The sequence below is a fragment of the Aricia agestis genome, chromosome 7 (genome assembly GCF_905147365.1).
Source record: "Aricia agestis chromosome 7, ilAriAges1.1, whole genome shotgun sequence".
NCBI classification, from domain to species: Eukaryota; Metazoa; Arthropoda; class Insecta; order Lepidoptera; family Lycaenidae; genus Aricia; species Aricia agestis.
The window spans coordinates 4,818,853-4,836,887 of NC_056412.1; the positions used below are offsets into that span (position 1 = coordinate 4,818,853).

An 18,035-nucleotide genomic window follows, 5' to 3' on the forward strand; every position below is an offset into this window, starting at 1 on the left:
CGGCCTAAGCCCGGGCGCGCACTAGCGGCCAGGTCGCAGCGGCCATCGAAAGTATGGTGTGGCCGCTTGTCAGCGTGCGGCCAGGTGCGCGTGGTCTATGGCGGTTTCATACTAAGGTATCTATCTCGATGGCCGCAGCTGCGGCCTGGCCGCCGCGACATGGCAAAAACCCTGTTTATCATGGGCGTGCGATAAAGTGAAAACAGTACGACAATGCACGTTCAGCGACCAGAGTACAGCCGGGCCGGACTCGGCGGCACCCGGCCGGCGCGGCCCGGCGGAGTGCGACCCGCCACCGGAAACGATTGGAACACATCATTGTATTGTATAATTACTCTATATAGTATATATTTAAATATAATTATGTCCTCAGTGTACACACATACCGTATATAAAATATTTTAAGTTAGCTTACGTCTAATTTCACTAAGTTTAAAGTTTACAACTTCGCTTGCGACTACTGACTAGTTGGTGTTTCATAGATACAATATGTTTTCGATACGATGCTCGCATCGGCAGGAAGATATTTAACTTATTGTTCGAACCGAGACCGGGTGCTCTCTGTAACTCAAGGTTTGATAAAATATTGCTTCGGCCTTAATTCAACGTAACCGACATACTCTACAAAAGGCACTGAAACTTAAAGGGATAATCCAAAATATTACTTATGATATACGCGAGCGGCGCATCCGTCGCTGCAGATATGGATCAGAGTGCAAACATCGCCAACAACATATTACAGCGCTCGACCTGGGCCCTGAGCCGGCAAGTTTCGTACATGTCACTGTCGACGTTCGAAATCGAGAACGCTCAGCGGCGAATTATTTAAAGTTATACTTATAACTTTTGATTTAGATTTTAGACGGTGAAATAAACGAAGCCGTTTCGGCTAAGGGCTCCGGCGGCTCGGGCCGATTATTTTCGGTCAACGGCCGCAGCTGGAGACGACTATAGGTGTCTACTTTCGTAAAAATTACAAGGATGGAATATTATTTCAATTTCAATTCTCCTAATCTTATAATAAATAATAATAGACGTGATTCGATTTAAGTGTAGCGGGACCGCTGCACTCGTGTATAGTACGGTATACGGACAGACGTGTACGGATTTCATCGTCCTTAAAACTTCATGTATACTACAAGGCCCGCGTCCGAACTTTCCGATGCAGTCGGGCGCGGCCTCGCGTCGCCCGCTCTGCAACCCTCGATCCTCGGAGCTCGCTGGGTGTATATTTTGGGCGTTCCTGCACTATGCTCTCGCAGTGCCGATGCGGGCGTCTACAGCCAGCCGGCGGAGTGGTGCGGCGCGTGTCCGTGCAGCGGCGTGACGCCGGCCAGCCGCGCCAGCGCCGCGCACCGTCCGCACGCCGCACCCGCCTCCTCCGCCACCGCCGTCTCGCCCGCCCCGCCCTCCGCCGCCGCCTCCTCCGCCTCGTAGCCGCACTGCCCGCAACCGTCCTGTGATACGTACTCTTCAGTTAGTTTACACGTCGCTGGGGGTAGGACTCATATCCTATTCTCCCTAAACTAAAAGATTCTTTTACTTACCTTTTGGGCGTCGTCGTCGAGGCTGGCGAGCAGCGGCTCCCGGCTGTCACCCTTGCCGGGCGCGGCGGCGGCGGGCGGCGGGGGTGGCGCGGGGGCTGGCGGCGCGGGGCGGGGCGGCGGGCGCGGCACGGGGGTGGGGCGTGCGGGCACGGAGCTGGCACGCTGCAGCGCCTCCGCCGCGCCCGCGCCCCGCCCCGCGACCGCCGCCGCCGCGCGCCGCGAGTCCGAAAACTTCTTGCGCTTGCGCTTAAGCGCCGCCAGCGCCGACAGCGGGTGCAGCGGCCCCGCGCGCGGCGCCCGCTCGGGGCTGCGCTGCGAGTCGCTGCCTGAGTCCGATCGCTCGCTGCCACTGTACACGGGAAACGGGAAGATAAAAATTTAAGCCGAATTTACATTGAAAACTAATGTTCCACTTGTTGAAATGAGTTTCTAGATTAAGTCGCAGCAAGTCTGCAGCAAGTTTGAAACTAATAAAAATATCGTGAAATCTTCGCAATGAAAAATTCCGCTTTAGGCGTCACGAGCTGAATGCACGATTTGAATCGAAAGTGTGAGTATCGGAGGCGGGAGGGGGGACGGGGGAAGTCACCTGGGCGACTGTCGCGCGTGGTCGCACACGGAGTCCTCGGAGCGCGAGCGTCCGATGAACTTGGAGACGCGGGCGGCGCGCGCGGCCTCGATGATGGTGCCCCAGCGACGCTTGTGCGGCGCCGGCTTGGCGCGGGGCGGCGCGGCGTCGGACAGGCTGGACTGGCTGGCTCGCAGGCGGCCACCCAGTAGCGCGGACAGCGAGGCGTGGTGCGCGTGCGCGCCGCCGTGCTCGTGGTGCAACGACGCCAGATACTCGTCGACCGGCATCAGCGTGCCGGGCGCGATGTTGAAGCCCTTCATCAGGCGCCGCTCCTTCTGGCGGTTCTTCTTGCCGCCGCCGCCGCCTGCAACAGAGGGGCCGTGAGCGGGGGTGGTGCGCGGCGAGGGCGGGAGGCGCGGGAGTTACCGGGCGCACCGGCGTTGGCGGTGGAGGTGTTCATGCCGGAGTTGCGCAGGATCTCGACCAGCTCGCAGCGGAAGGCGCTGACGTCCTGCTTGATCTCGTTGACGTCGTCCTCGGTGACGCCGCCGCTCTCTGCGCGCCGCTGCTGCACCGTCACGTACCGCCGCACCAGGTTGCGCATTATCGCCTGCGACACAAATACATCGCTATTAACGATTTTTATTCACACTTAGCAGACTTACTGCCGCACTCAGAGTGGAACATTAATTACTTAAATGTAATTAATTAAAAAGGTTGACATAATCCCCATTACATTATCTGTCAAACTCTTCATTAAATTGAAGGTTAATCATAATGAAATGTCTCTGAGTTCGGTGGTATGGGTACAAAAAGTAAAACCTTATAATTAATTATTGGAAAAATGGTTTCATTGATTTTAAAGAAACCGTTTTATCCAAAAATTAACTATCAGGTTTTACATCCCACTGTTTTTTTAAATATTAATGAATAATGACACTAGATAATAAGTGTTTCATACCATCTGTTACACAGGCGCTTTGTTATGAACAAAAACGTTCACTTACCGTTACACTTATCGTTAATCTGTGTGACTAAATTTTAAACTAAGTAATAAGTTGCGTTAAATAAACCTGATAACGTAGGTCTCGTTCGTTCGCCTGCTTCACTTTTCTCTGTAACAAAAACATCGATTTTATAATACTTATGGACTTTAAATGTTAAAAATTGCGTTACTGTACCTGTAAAACATAATAATATTTTAAAAAGATAAAACCGAGTTCAAAATTGAGAATTAAAATTGCCTTGTCTCAAAAACTACTGAACCGATTTTGATGAAGTATTCCCTAAGTTGAAAAATAGTACAAGTACTAGTACAACAAAAAAAGAATCACTTAAATCAGACTTGTAGTTCCGGAGATATGCGAACGCAAACATAAAAACATACATACATACATACATTATACATACATACACTTTTGAAATTTGGCACATTTGTTCAGATACTGAAATAGACTAACATACACAAAAACTTGGCAGTTCTGGAAATATTACATACATAGTACATACGCGTCGAATTAATAACCTCCTCTTTTGAAGTCGGTTAAAAAATAAATGACTTTTTCATGTTAATAAACAAATAAAAGAAAAACAATTATATATTCTGCCGTGCAGACACTAAAGCGCCGTAAGTGCAAAATCGTGGTTCGGAGAAAAACGCATTTAAAGTTTAAAAACGTAAAAAAATATATGAAAATGTATTTGTTTTGTTCTTTGTCGACTTTATCTCAAAGGGAATAACGTAAACTTAATCCTAGACCTAATGAATGCCCTGAAAACCCCATGAATAATTTATTACAGGCATTAATATTATTGGGGCCCCTTTACTGCACAGAAAATAAAGAGAATTACATATTAAAACGCAGTAAAAAAGGTGCATTACTGCACTTTAGTTAGTTTTGTGTTCTGGAACATAAAAGAAGTACATACAAATGACACAGCATAATAATTTAATTATGAAAATTTTATTTTTAATAATCAAATAGGATGCGTTTTTCATTTGAACTTCGTTACGAACGAAGCTTAAAAATTATTAAAAAATCTGCATTTTTGCATAAAAAATAATTATTATTATTATCTTCTCTTAGTTCTTTAACATTGTTATTTTAAAATAATGCTTAAAACTGTAAGTACCTAATACTATATTTAAAAAAATACCATTTTTATGTGCATTACGAATACTAAGCACTTAAATATACAATTAATCAGTCCATAATTGGCACTGAAAGGAACATAAAAATTTATAAAATGGTGGAACTGAGAAATAAGTGGTATATTAATAAGTAACAAGACGTTTACGAATTAATCAGTCTAATAGGGCATGTTAAGCATAATCTTATGCTATAATATCTAATGCAAGAACTCCTGCTCAATACAAATACATATTATTTTCTATGGCGTCATTTTAAGCATTGTTGATATATGTAGTAAAATTTAATATTGACCTTACCATGCAATAATAATCATTAATCACTATAATTGAATATCAAAATACGATTTACAATAGCCTGCAAGTACTTAGATCTTTTTGTAAAATTGCATACATACAACTCTTTCAGAGAATACGTAGAAATACTGAATTTTAGTAAGTAGTATAGATTATATCAATATAGCAATTAACTTTTTAAAATGCATTATTATACCTGAATTTACTGCATTTTAATTAGCAATCACTAGTACTGATTAAATGCAGTAAAAACTGTTTGTATGGAGTTAACATATACTGCGTTTTAATTAGGTTCTCACGTGACTGTGTATGTATACGGAACTATTTAAAAACAGTATTTTATTTGTATTTACTGCGTTTTATTCACAAATCACAAAAAATCCTTGCAGCAATTGATTTTACTGCGATTTATATAGCAATAATGTCTTTTTGGCGGTAAAATGGGATAGTTACTGCATTTCCAAAAAAGTTTATGGTTAAAAATAAAATACTTCCATTTAACGTAGGATAATGTGATTAAGCCAGAAATAAAGAGAAAAAAATGTAGATTTAGAATATTATATCAAAAACGGAAATCACAAAAATGCGCCTTACTGCGCTTTAGTGTCTGCACGGCAGTATTACTCTCCACAAGTCATCTACGACTTCTACGAGCCCTCTACGAGTGTTACGCTCGTAGGCTCCACGTAGATCCTCTACGCCGTAGAGGATCTACGAGCGGTACGCGACTCCGTCGTAGCGCGGCTACGTAACGTTAACCAACAAGGTTTTTAACCGACTTAAAAAAAGGTGGAGGTCTCTCAATGCGACCGTGTTTATTAACTTTTTACTAGCTATTGCCCGCGACTTTGTCCGCGTGGACTTCAGTTTATAGCTGTTGTTTTGCTGCTGCTGTTAGCATTAAGACCCCCTATTTGTACTATCAGAAAAGTTGATTCCTATTTCCTAACGAGATGGCGGACCTAAGTAATTTGGTTGCGCTATATGACTTAAAATCATCCGACCGAGCACAGCCAACGACGACGACGACGCAGTGCTGCCGTTTGACGCATAGCCGGCCACACGGGCGCTGTGTCATCGCAGCGTTATTACGAAGCAGTCTTAACGTCGATACCTCCTCCCGCTTCATCTCGGGGGCTGCTGTCCGTCATATTGTGTGCGTTGCGACGACGCAGCGCACCTTGGCTATTGGTATGTAAAACAACGCAACGGCAGCGCTGCGTCGATGCAACGCGCTGTGTGGACTGGCTCACAGCCGAACACATGACGTAGGATTCCCTATCTGCTTAGGAATCAACTTCTCTGATTTTACAAATAAAGAATTTTCTATTCTATTCTAGGCACGTGCTCACCCGGATGGTCCGCATGTGCTCGCGCTTGGCGCGCGTGTGGCCGCACAGCCGCCGCTGCAGCCAGCGCCAGGCGTACAGCGCGGACTTGGGGGTGGGGATGACGTTGAAGGGCGGCGGCGCGGTGCCCCCCTCCTCGAAGTAGCTGATCCACAGCTTGCTGCGCGCGAACTTCCACTCCACGTCCGCGCGCTCCTGCAGATGGCGATGGAAGGGTTACGTTCACCTGTCGTCTTGGCCGCGCAAATACCTTCTATTCAAAGACTCGATTCATATGCATCGAGTCGGCGTAATTCGTAAATCGAGTCTGTCATTTTTCAAATTGATACGGTTCCTTTAAGACGTTGTTAAAAAATAATTTAAGTAATAACTTAGGAATAGCATAAACATGAACTAAAGAAATTACGGTGTGTGCTAAGGTGTGAGATTTTAATTTTTCACGTGTTATGGTTTAGATCAGATCAGAATGGAGAATTATTGCGGTACCGAGATGAGCTGGTAGGAGTGGTTCATCATGGCGATGAGCAGGTTGAGCAGCACGATGACGTTGATGACGGCGTACGTGCCAAACATCAGCATGCCCCAGAATCGCGTAAAGATCTTGATGCCCTCCAGCTCGAACGAGTCCAGGTCAACCAGCCCGAACGCCGCCCAGAACAGCGTCTGCATCGTCTCGAACAGGCTGCGGCAGAAACACTAGCGAGCTACTCGTATGTACGCACGCACTCTAGCGAGATACGTGAGGGTACGCGACACACTAGCAAACGCTTATATGCAACACACATTATACACATAGCCACACACACTAGGGAGCACTCGTCTGCGTCATGTACTCGTAGGAGCGAACTTTGTTCAAAAATTCCTCTTTCTTCCCTTTTCCCTATATTTCTAGAATATTGTGCATAATAAGGATTCACTCGCACTATAAAGACTGCAATACATGTTGGCCGAGCATAGACCAACGCGAGCCTAGGCATGTCGACGCAAGGCAAGGTAGACCAACGCGAGCCTAGGCGCGCGATACAACATGGGCACCATTGGCCGAGCGCGCGAGCGCCTTTGATTTGTGCTGAAAAACCGACACCGCTCCGAAGTGAGGCAAGCCACCGCGAGCGCCCGTGAGTCATCATTCGCGGGCGCTCACGATGGCTTACCAAGCAACACCAAATGAGGTCTATACAATAATATGTTAGCGCTTATCTTCACTCGGACAACTAGGCAAGCGATACCGAGGGTTGGCAAGACAAGGCCAATGTGCTGTCTTTGGCCTTCTCTCGGCAACACTCGGTCAACATGTATTGCAGGCTTAAGATCTCAGTATCCAGGTTCACACTAAAAGTTATTGTCTTACTTGGCGAAGCGGCGCCACACGATGCAGGCGTCGGGGTCGGGCAAGGTGCCGTTGGCGGGCGCGGCGCCGGCGTTGCTCGGACACTTCTTCTTCTCCATGTCCGCGTAGTACCACAGCAGCTGATTCAGCCCTACGAGCACAGAATAGATAATAGTACAAGCTACGAGTCACTTCCAACATCAGATGAGGTAGGAATGTACTTTAATTGTTTTATTTTAACAACCATACTAATATGATAAATTTTCTTCCATGCCAAACTTCAGCAAAAACCGATTTGCTTAAATTTGCTGAAATTTGGCATGGAGATACTTTGAGTCCCGGTAAAGGAATTTTGGCGCAACGGATTGCGGGCGTTATCTGGTTTAATAAATCAGCTGCGCTAGAATCTGGGGGCACGGTATTGCCCCCGCCAAGTCGATTACTGTTATTTCTGATTCTGGATCCTGAAAACAAGTTTGGCTTTCATTTGATCCAAACTTGCATCCAACATCCAAATTGATATATAAATAGCTACTTATTTATAACACCATTAGGAATTAAAACCCTAGATGTAACTTCTTCTTGGAAAGCCGTAACTCACCGCACGAGAACGCGAAGATGACGAGTATATCTAGAACAAAGAACTTGAGGATGTCGAGCACCATGCGGCTGAGCGACACCTGCAGCGGGCCCAGGTGCGGGTTGACGCTGAAGATGTACACCAGCTTGAGGCTGCTGAAGATGTTGGCGGCGGAGAACAGTCCCTCCGACAGGAGCATCGGGTCCCAGGCGTCCCACTTCTCGCGCGGCTGGTTCCACTGCAGCCCCAGCGCCATCTCGCGCCGCACCTGCAAGTAAGGGATACAAATGTTATAGTGTATGTGTGACCGTGCGCATGGGCGTAGCGAGGTATGGGCAGGGGGTGCAGACTGCAGCTGCTCCCTCCCCCCTACAAGAGGTCGCTAATGCTCACGAGTTTCATACCTAAACGTGGAGCGGAGAGAGTTGCGGGATGAGAGGGGAGGCATTCAATCCCAGTTCGGTCGCTCATATTTTGTTTTTAATATTTACCTCACCTTCAATACTATTCTGAAATACTCTTATGTAAAAATCACGAATTCGAAGTCTTGGACTTTCTTAATCTGCCCCCCTATATAGAATTCTGGCAACGCCCGTGTTCGTGCGCATGTGAGTATGTGTATAATAAGAGAATGTGCGAATATAACTGTCATGTCGGCTACTAGTGACCTGGAAGTGGGAGACCACGCGCAGTGCCACCGTGGCGACGTACAGCGAGTTGGTGACGAAGTCTATGACGTTCCACATGTCGTGCACGTACTCCCGCAGACCCATGTCCCACAGCTGCTTCACCTCGCTCCAGATCAAACCTGGAATGTTCGATACGGTATTAAATATTAATGTTAGATACACTGGCTTCGGCAGCAAACAACGCAAAAGTGACTTCAATAAGTATAATATAAAGCCAAATTTATATTGCGATTTTTTTACATTTTATTAAAAACGTGACATTTGATGTTGAAAGAGACATGTCGTTGATAATACTGTGGAGTTCTGAGACTGTGGATTTCACGACACAATTATTTTAATGACAGTAGTTCCAAACGTGCTGCAACTACTTTCATAAAACTCATTCCAACATGCATAACACTAGTTTTCCTAATGTACATTAGGCTTACATAGTTATATTTTATAGAATTTAGTTATTTAGTTCGTTATGTTAGGTTAGGTTACCCATCCAAAAGATAACGTACCGCTAACCCAGGCTAGAATGAGCCACTCGATGAGCGAGGGCATCGAGCCACGGCGCGACAGTGGCACCGAGTACGACTGGCCCCAGAAGATGCCACTCGCCGCTGTCTCGATGCGCTGCGACGCCAGGATCAGCAGGACTGGAAACAGTATTTATATGTAGTACGTTAGGTAGAGCATAGTATGCACACAAAACACCACTAAACATGGCTTTACTCAGTTAGCTTTTGAAAGTATAGCTTTAGAAACTAACTGAGAAAACAATTTATTGAAATTGGTTTTAAACATTTACTTACAAAGGAACATAAAGTAGCTAGCGGAGTGGCACAGGAACTTGATGAAGGGTTTGCGCAGCGTGCGGCCGGCGGCGGAGTGCGGCGCCGCGATGTACGCCAGCGAGTACAGCGGGAACATGGCGCCGATGCGCGCCATCTCCGCCGCCTGCAGCAGCATGTTCTTGCGCCGGAACCCCGGCACCGACTCGTACCAGATCGACGCCAGCAGCTGCTGCACGTTCGGGTGCGCCACGAACTGGAACGAACGGGGAATGCTATGAAGAAAACTGGACATCGCAACGGGAAGCATTTAAGCGTACATCGGACGATTCCCGCGTACCTTCTTCTGCCTCAGTTTTATGGCGAGCTTGAGGCGCGACAGCCGCATCAGCTCCGGCGCGCCCGGCTCGGCCAGCGGCGCCTGCGGCGAGCCCTTCTCGTAGTTGAGGAGCACCTGCAGCTCGTTGGAGGTGCGCGTGTGGTCGAGCAGCGCCGTCGCGAACTCCTGGCACTGCACGCGCAGCTCCTGGTACTCGGTCTTGAACTCGTGCTCCAGCGCCGACAGCCGCCGCAGCTCCCACGACAGCTCGAAGGCGGACAGTATGGGGTCCTTGGAGGAGAGCGCGATGAGGGAGGGCGAGGCGAGCGCGCGGTAGGCGTTGATGCGCGAGCGCGAGTGGCGCAGCGAGTCCTCGTGGCGGGAGCGTACGCAGTCGTCGCAGCCGCAGCGCACGTCGTGCGGGACCGGCATGCTGGCGCCGCGGTCCAGCAGCAGCTTGATGATCTCGTAGCTGTCGCGGTGCGCCGCCAGGATCAGCGGGGTGATGTCCGACGTGAACGTGGCCGTCTCCGGCGGCAGCGCCTCCCAGCTCTGCAAATTATTACATCACTTTTTTAAATGGCATATTTTTTATATTTAGGAGCAATAGAAGCACAAAATATAAGCGTAATGAAAGAACTCAGCGAATGGATAAAACAGTATACGTACCAGTAGTGATTATAGATACACAGGAAAGAAATTTTTTTGTATATAGGTACAGCAGTCTTTACCTTCACCGAGTTTTTATATTGGACATACTATAGTAGTTATTTGTATATAATTTATATAGTTTCTACTTTCTAGGTTGATTTTCAATGTCATGTACTATCAGAGAAGTTGATTCATAGGCAAATGGCGGACCTGAGTAATTTGGACGCGTTTTGTCGAACCCAGCTAACAGATCACGAATTACATTAAATTGACATCTAGTACTCGTATATACAATTCTCGTGTCACGGGGTGAGTGGTTGAACTCCTCTGAAAGGGCTCGACCGATTTTAGTGAATCTTAGCGAGCATATCGGCTAGGGTTGAGAATCGGACAACATCTACTTTTTATATTGATAAGTGCATTTGTTAAATAAATAATTCATAGTAAATTATTACAACTCGAGACAGACGGCGACGTTGCCATGGTACATACTTATTTAGTCACTTTAATAAAATAATATGGGCGAAAATCGAAATACTTTATACGGCAAAACAACGTTTACCGGGTCAGCTAGTAATTTATTAAAATTGTACTCGTTTTCGGGAAGTTATACAGCGAGTAATCTTGATAAATTGATTTATTTGATCAAGCTCACAAGAAGTAACTTTATTACCTTACGCATTTCGTGCCTCGGAGGAAGTTATGGAACAAAATATATTAACGCAGTTTGAGGAGAAGACCTAAAATAAATGAAATTGCCAAACTTTTCCCGAAGTTTGCTCATTCTTTTGTTTTACTTTTACTGGTCACGTGCAGCGTGCGGATGTAGGGTGTACTCACGTGCAGCGTGCGGATGTAGGGTGTACTCACGTGCAGCGTGCGGATGTAGGGTGTACTCACGTGCAGCGTGCGGATGTAGGGTGTACTCACGTGCAGCGTGCGGATGTAGGGTGTACTCACGTGCAGCGTGCGGATGTAGGGTGTACTCACGTGCAGCGTGCGGATGTAGGGTGTACTCACGTGCAGCGTGCGGATGTAGGGTGTACTCACGTGCAGCGTGCGGATGTAGGGTGTACTCACGTGCAGCGTGCGGATGTAGGGTGTACTCACGTGCAGCGTGCGGATGTAGGGTGTACTCACGTGCAGCGTGCGGATGTAGGGTGTACTCACGTGCAGCGTGCGGATGTAGGGTGTACTCACGTGCAGCGTGCGGATGTAGGGTGTACTCACGTGCAACGTGCGGATGTGGGGTGTACTCACGTGCAGCTCGCCGGGCTTGCGCGTCCGCTCCTCGTGGTCGAGCAGCGCCTCGACGGCCTCGACGAACTCCTCGGAGATGGCGTGCAGTAGCGCGTCGCGCGTCTCCACGCCGAACTCCACCAGCAGCTCCACCATCTCGAGGTTCTCGTTGTCGATGGCCATGAGCAGCGCGCTGCGGCCCAGCGGGTCCACGCAGTCGACATTGATGTGTCGCTGGTCGCGCGCGCGCTGCAGCACGCGCCGCGTGCCCGCCACGTCGCCGCGCTCCACGCCCAGCAGGTACTTCTTCTCCTCCAGCGAGAGCACGGCCATCTCCTGGTGCGGCCGCACCACGTTCTCCTCCTCCGTCATGCCGTGGATGCTGTGCCGCTGTAACCACACTCGGTTAACGCCCGCGCTGGCTCCCCGACTCGACAGGCGAATTGTTAGTTATTGCTGAGTAATTTTATGTTAATAATTGTGTTTCTGGTGTGACGTTTTTAAATTACTACGGATGTCGGATCGATATTATGTTAGGGTGCGATATGCTATGAACGCCTCAGAGTAGGGGCTCACTGTTCTTGAAGCGACGTTACAATGAAATTCATGTTAGAACTTTGAAGACATTTATAGGTCACAATGAGTTTATGCAAATTTAACAATAGTCCAGATGGAGACGCTACGCGAGAGAGCCTAGAGGTAACATATTATATAAGTATAACTTATATAATATGTAATATATATTATACATAAGCGCTATAGCGATCTGTAGCGGTTTGAAAATTGAAATCATCTGTAGTGGTCTGTAGCGGTCAGTAGCGGTAATAATGGTCATGTTACTGGCAAAAACGTAAACTCAGAGGTATAATAACAGTAAATGTGCTGTAATTTACCGACGGATGACACGCTAATATAATATTGTGTTACCCACAGGTATTGTAAATTATCGTGTATTAACAAATAATGTTGTATTACAGTGTGAACTTATCAAAGTGTAACGGCCTTTCCACATCTCCACGTCATGACGGAGGACGTTGAGAACGTGGAACGGTGCGGTAATGTGGCACGGTACGTTGACGTTCAACGCAACGTGAAAATGCACGTCACGGTGTAGCAACATCGTCTTATTTTTCTTAAATCTCTATTTCTCTCCGTCTTCTTAACAATAGCAGAAGCAGAATACGTATTGTGCGGTCCATATATCTAGATAAGTAGTAAAGAATGTAGCAGTTTTACAAGGCATGGTGACGTACTATGTTGCTACACCGTGACGTGCATTTTCACGTTACGTCAACGTACCGTATCGAGAAAAACTAAAATGGCTGCCATTTTACAACCGTGAGAGAAAGATAACCGTGAGATATATTTTATGCCAAATTTTTAAGCTTACTTAGCCCCCCAATTAGACAACTTTACCCATAAACTATTTATCATTGATAGGTTTAAGGTTACGTCACTGCATAGATAAAGTACTGATTTATTAAATAACGTAAAAGAGAAATAACAATCGAAAAAAATCGAAAATAAAAAGTAAGATAATACCACCTCTTATAGAAAGACTTTTGGGCAAGCTTTAGCGCGATGTAGGGGACGCACGGCGCCATCTAGTATCAGGCTTTAGACTATCTGTATACAAAATTTCATTACAATCGGTTCGGTAGTTTTGGCATGAAAGCGAGACAGACAGACAGACAGAGATACTTTCGCATTTATAATATTAGTATAGATTGCTAATGCTATTTTTACCAACACTATTATATACGGATACTGGCGTTTGAAATGTGGACACTACGAAAAATGTTAAAAATTTCTTGGTCACAATTCATATCGAATAAAGAAGTTTTAAAAAGAGCGGATTGTGAACGCCAACTTATGAATATCATAATCCAAAGAAAGGTCTCTATTTTCGGTCACCTACAAAGAGGATCCCAATACGAATTTATACGGTTGATCATAGAGGGTAGATTTCCGGGAAAGAGACCACCTTGTAGACCAAGAAGAAAATGGATCGATGATATAAAGGAATGGACCAGATGTAGCTACCCACAACTAAAGAAATTAGCCCAAGACCGGAATATATTCAACCTGCTGACCGCCGAACTTCGACATGAAGAGGGCACTAGATGATGATGATATGTTTATTATGATGTTTAGTATTTTTTTAGTAATTTTTGGCATGCTGCAATTTTTCCGTACCTACTTATAAAATAAAATAAATCAATAATATTGACAGGTTCAAATAAGATAGTAATTAATATATTACTTTTAAATTAAGTTTATTTATTGAAAATTATTAGCTTAAATTGAGTAATGCTGCCTAAACTGAGAGACACTCTTTGCACTATTACTACGGCAAACTGTAATGTAACCAATCATTAGCGTTTATAACTTTTAAATACATAGTATTATCGTATTACCATTTATCATCATGATATTTACGATCCTTTCGTTAACAATTCGGAACTTAATTTTGTCGATCTTTAGTTCGCATGGGTCGGCGGCTTTTATTCGCGAGGGAAGCTTTTCGATCATTAGTTCGAGTTGCCTGTAACTGTGTCAATGGTTCACCATAATATAAATAGGTAGTAGGTACCTTACTACCCGCCGGCCGCCCTCCGCGTTGTAGTGTGTAAGTTCTTTAATATTATAGAAGACTAGATGTCGCCCGCAACTCTATTGCGCTAAAATTCGTTTATCGCGCGGGGACCCTACATTTTTCCGGGATGAAAACTATCCTATGTCCTTTCTCGGGACTCAAAGTATCTTCATGCCAAATTTCAGCAAAACCGGTTCAGCGGTTAGAGCGTGAAGAGGTAACAGACAGACAGACAGGCAGACAGACAGACACACTTTCGCATTTATAATATTAATATGGATGTATGCTTCTTTGTTATTTCTTACAAACCGTTAATTATACTAATACAAGATGACGCCCGCAACTCCGTTGCGCCAAAATTAGTTTATCGCGAAGGAACCGTTTAGAACAAGATTGAAAAATGTTGTGGTTGAGTTAGTACACAAATGCTTAACAGCGATTATAAATCGACTCTCCGACAGCTGGAGCGGTCGTGTTACGTGTGCAACGGCCAACGTGGCACTTTAAAGTTTAGGTGGTGAGTTCGAGCTAAATAGAATGCAGCAATCAAAAGCTAAGTGCGAGTCGTGTTTATATCGACGCGCGGTGTTTGGAAAGGAAACGGTTCAAAGTTAATCGTGTATGCGTTATATCGAGAGTATTTTTAGCGCTTCGTTAGTACCTCAGTCCAGTACCTGCGACCGCGGCACGCTCCCGAGCGCGCGGCCACTGTTATCATAACGGTACGGGTGATTCCCGCATCGATCGCCCTCGGGCCTCGCCGCTAGTTCCACAGAATCCGGGGCCTCGGGGCGCGGGCCCGCCGACCGCCGACCGCCGGAAGACATAATATTATATTCGAAGGTGGCCAGTGTTCATCGAATGCACTCCGACACCACGACGGTCGACGGTGCGGCAGGGCCGCCGACCGCGCTATCGGCGCGATCGGCCGATAACGTCGGTCAGTGTCGGCAGAACTGGGTCAGCCGTAATGATCTACCGTCGGTCGGCCGCGCGAGTCGCCGGCGGGCCGATACACTCATTATGCAAATGGGGCGCCGAGGGCGGGCGGGCCACCTCGCCCGCCGAACCCGACGACCGGCTCCGACGGGAGGTGTATGTTGCTCTGGTGTGGTAGTGTGATGGTGATCGGTGATGCTTTCGGGGCGGGGGGTGCGACGGTACCTTGACCTTGTTGTCCAGCGGGCGCGGCTCGGGCGCCAGCAGCGCGCCCAGCTCCACGCGGCAGGTGTCGCGGTCGCGCCGCTCGCCGCCCGCCGACATCTCGGAGCCGCCGCTGTCTGCGCACACACACGGTCAGCCGCCGCCCGCGCCGCCGGCGTACGCGGGGGCGCGGGCGGGGGATACTCACCGCCGTCGCGCGCGCCATCCCTCGCTCGCTCCGTGAACTGCAACAGACGAAGTCGTGTTAGGACCTGGGGACGGAGCGGCGGAGCGCGGCCGTGGGGGGGCGCCACTCACCTGCACGCGGCGGACGCGGCGCGCGGCGATCTGCCGCGAGTGTCGCCGGAGCGCCTCCAGCGTGCCGAGCCCGGCTCCGGCCCGACGTCGGTCCTCCCCCGGTGCAGGCGCGAGTCGCGACCGGCGATATAAAACGCGATTTTATTTTTAGCGCCGCGTCGAAGGATGACGGATCGTCGTCGTCGCCTCCCCCGGCGAGCTTATGACAGTAATATAAACAATGCGCCGCGCACCGCGATGGATCTGTTATATCCCGATGGATCGAAATAAATAATCAGTGGAGCCGTTTGGCTTTCCGGGCTGGATAAAATATACTTAATATACGTTTGAGGATATCGAGTCGACGGGCGCGATGCCGGTCGGCAGCGGGAAACACTTCAATTAATAGCGGAAGACTGGAACTGAATTGGATAAATTTTATTGGTAACTATTAGTACAATCGAAAGGTCCACACGAGTGCGATGATCCTTATTTTCTTATGGGAGGCACTAGGGCGGGCGGCGCGGGCGCCGGGAACACGGGCGGGTGTTTACGAATTACGAGGCGCAGGACGCCGGGCAGCGCGGCGTGCTCCGCTCGCGGCTCGTTACACCACTCGAGAGTACGGCGGCGCCGGCACGTGCACCCGCCGCTGACGACGCGAGCGGGCGCGGAGGCGGTGGCGGCGGGCTGCGAGCCCTGGGGCCGGAGTGCGGCCGTCGAACCCGCTGCACGGGGCCGAGCCGCGTCAGGCGGTGCGGGGTGGCGGCGACTCGTCGGCGACCGCGCGCGCCGTGCACTGCCGCGCCGCCCGCCCGCCCGGCCCGCCCGCCCTGCGGAGATGCCCACGCCTGCACGTAAGTTTCCCTATGCATCATAAAATAATTACAATTCGAGAGTACCTTAGATGCTTCATGCTACTAATATTCAGTGAAATCATTCTTTAAAACCTCAAAACGTATTATTATTCACCCTATACAAATAAAGTACCTCCTACGTAATATCAATAAAGAAATCGATTTACAGGCACATGGCGAATCTACTTGGCGTAATCTACTCGGTTATGTCGAGCTCAGCCGACAAATATTGACTATAACATTAATTTGACACAATCAATTAATAATGTAGACTGCGTTCTATCTCGACGTCTATCGGCCTAGGAATCAAATTCTCTGATAGTACATAAAATACCATCGAGGAAGTTGATTCCTATGCAATTGACAGACCAACGTTATTTGGTCGAATATGTCAATTCAATGTTAATTGTGATCTGTCAGCTGTGTTTGACGTAACGCAACCAAACTACTTAGGTCCCCGATTTGCATAGGAATCAACTTCTCTGATAGTACTAGTTCATTACTTGGTATCTTAGTTTTACAACTAAAACAATAATGGCACATACGCAATCGGCAGTAATAATGACCTGAGAGTCATCTTTAGGTCTTTAGATATTTCAGCAATTTTTTGCGAATAGTTTCGTCTGGAACAATTTTGCTCATTAGGACGTTAAAGATACAGCTAATGCACCTCTCCCCAATATTACACAAAGTACATCGAAATCGTTCATGAAACCCTAGCAACAGCCAGATTTTTTAAAATTAAAACAATTTCATATTTTCAAAGATAGTTGAAAAAATTACAAACGCTTATAAATCTACAATTCTGTGGGGAAATTCGGTGGAGCTGGCAACACCGCGCGGCCGCCCGCCCGTCGTAGGGCCGCACTCCTGACACACATCATTGTCGATTTTTATGTCGATACCATAACAATTTGTAGGCCGATGTCGCACATTATTCGAAACTCCTCGAGTCGGCCCTCCTCCCGAGACGCTGGCCCTCACACGCGCCTCGTTAGCACTACCAGTGTTTAATGTCACTATATTCACAATCGACCACACACAAATATTATACACACTTCGTGCGCGCCTCACGTTTTCTAATGCATGACAACGAAGATCAGTTATATAAAATTTTTAGATGGACATTTAAAACATTTATGTATATATCTATCAATGTAATAAGTCTAAATAGATTAAGTGATCTCTTATTATTCAATTTCATTCTTTATATTCGGCTAATTCAATAATTATGGACGTAATTTGATGAATCATATTGTAAAATGTCGACAGTAACCGCGGCGCATGTTAGCCCATCACTTTAATGTGTACCAGCTGGCTCCGGCGCCGTAATAACGACTTTACTGTTTTTTTAACTTGATTCTTTACGATGCAAAGGTTCAAACTTGATTGCGAAGCCGTTTATAAAGTTTTGCAACGGGCATAGCAGTAACAAACGACGGACGTATTTGTAAGGTTTCGATTTGTACAATAATTATTTTGATGACTTACGATAAAGTTACGTAGCTCTTAATTGTTCGTGCTAATCCTCTTGTTGAGAAAATGAAACATTAAATTCTTGCGAATATTTGCTGTTGAAATTGCTCAGTGCTAAATATCGTAATGTGATCATAATGGGCCAATTCTCGTAATGGATTCATAATCT

At 47.1% G+C, this 18,035-nt stretch overlaps 1 protein-coding gene across 2 annotated transcripts; it reads right to left on the minus strand.

Moving 5' to 3' along the window:
• Positions 1-101: 101 nt before the first annotated feature.
• On the minus strand, positions 102-15,675 carry LOC121729144 (transient receptor potential-gamma protein-like). Of its 2 annotated transcripts, XM_042117543.1 has the most exons (17): positions 15,555-15,675; positions 15,445-15,481; positions 15,258-15,373; positions 11,519-11,887; positions 9,629-10,159; positions 9,310-9,544; positions 9,016-9,153; positions 8,492-8,631; positions 7,845-8,091; positions 7,265-7,394; positions 6,400-6,595; positions 5,917-6,108; positions 3,192-3,233; positions 2,545-2,728; positions 2,137-2,482; positions 1,548-1,896; positions 102-1,457 (listed from the first exon to the last, which is right to left on the minus strand). In XM_042117543.1, the coding sequence occupies exons 3-17, from the start codon at positions 15,354-15,356 to the stop codon at positions 1,278-1,280; spliced, it is 3,378 nt and encodes a 1,125-aa protein (XP_041973477.1). In that variant the 5' UTR covers positions 15,357-15,373; positions 15,445-15,481; positions 15,555-15,675; the 3' UTR covers positions 102-1,277. The 2 variants fall into 2 exon arrangements, with proteins under 2 accessions (XP_041973477.1, XP_041973478.1); XM_042117544.1 differs by lacking the exons at positions 102-1,457; positions 1,548-1,896; positions 2,137-2,482; positions 6,400-6,595; positions 15,555-15,675 and having other exon boundaries at positions 2,684-2,728; positions 15,445-15,474.
• Positions 15,676-18,035: the final 2,360 nt, after the last annotated feature.

Coding starts and splice junctions, on each gene's coding strand:
- LOC121729144 (XM_042117543.1), bottom strand. CDS start 15,356: ATGTCGGCGGGCGGCGAGCGGCGCGACCGCGACACCTGCCGCGTGGAG. Junction 9,154..9,309: donor TAGCTACTTTATGTTCCTTT/GTAAGTAAATGT, acceptor TACTGTTTCCAG/TCCTGCTGATCCTGGCGTCG. Junction 1,458..1,547: donor TCGACGACGACGCCCAAAAG/GTAAGTAAAAGA, acceptor TACGTATCACAG/GACGGTTGCGGGCAGTGCGG.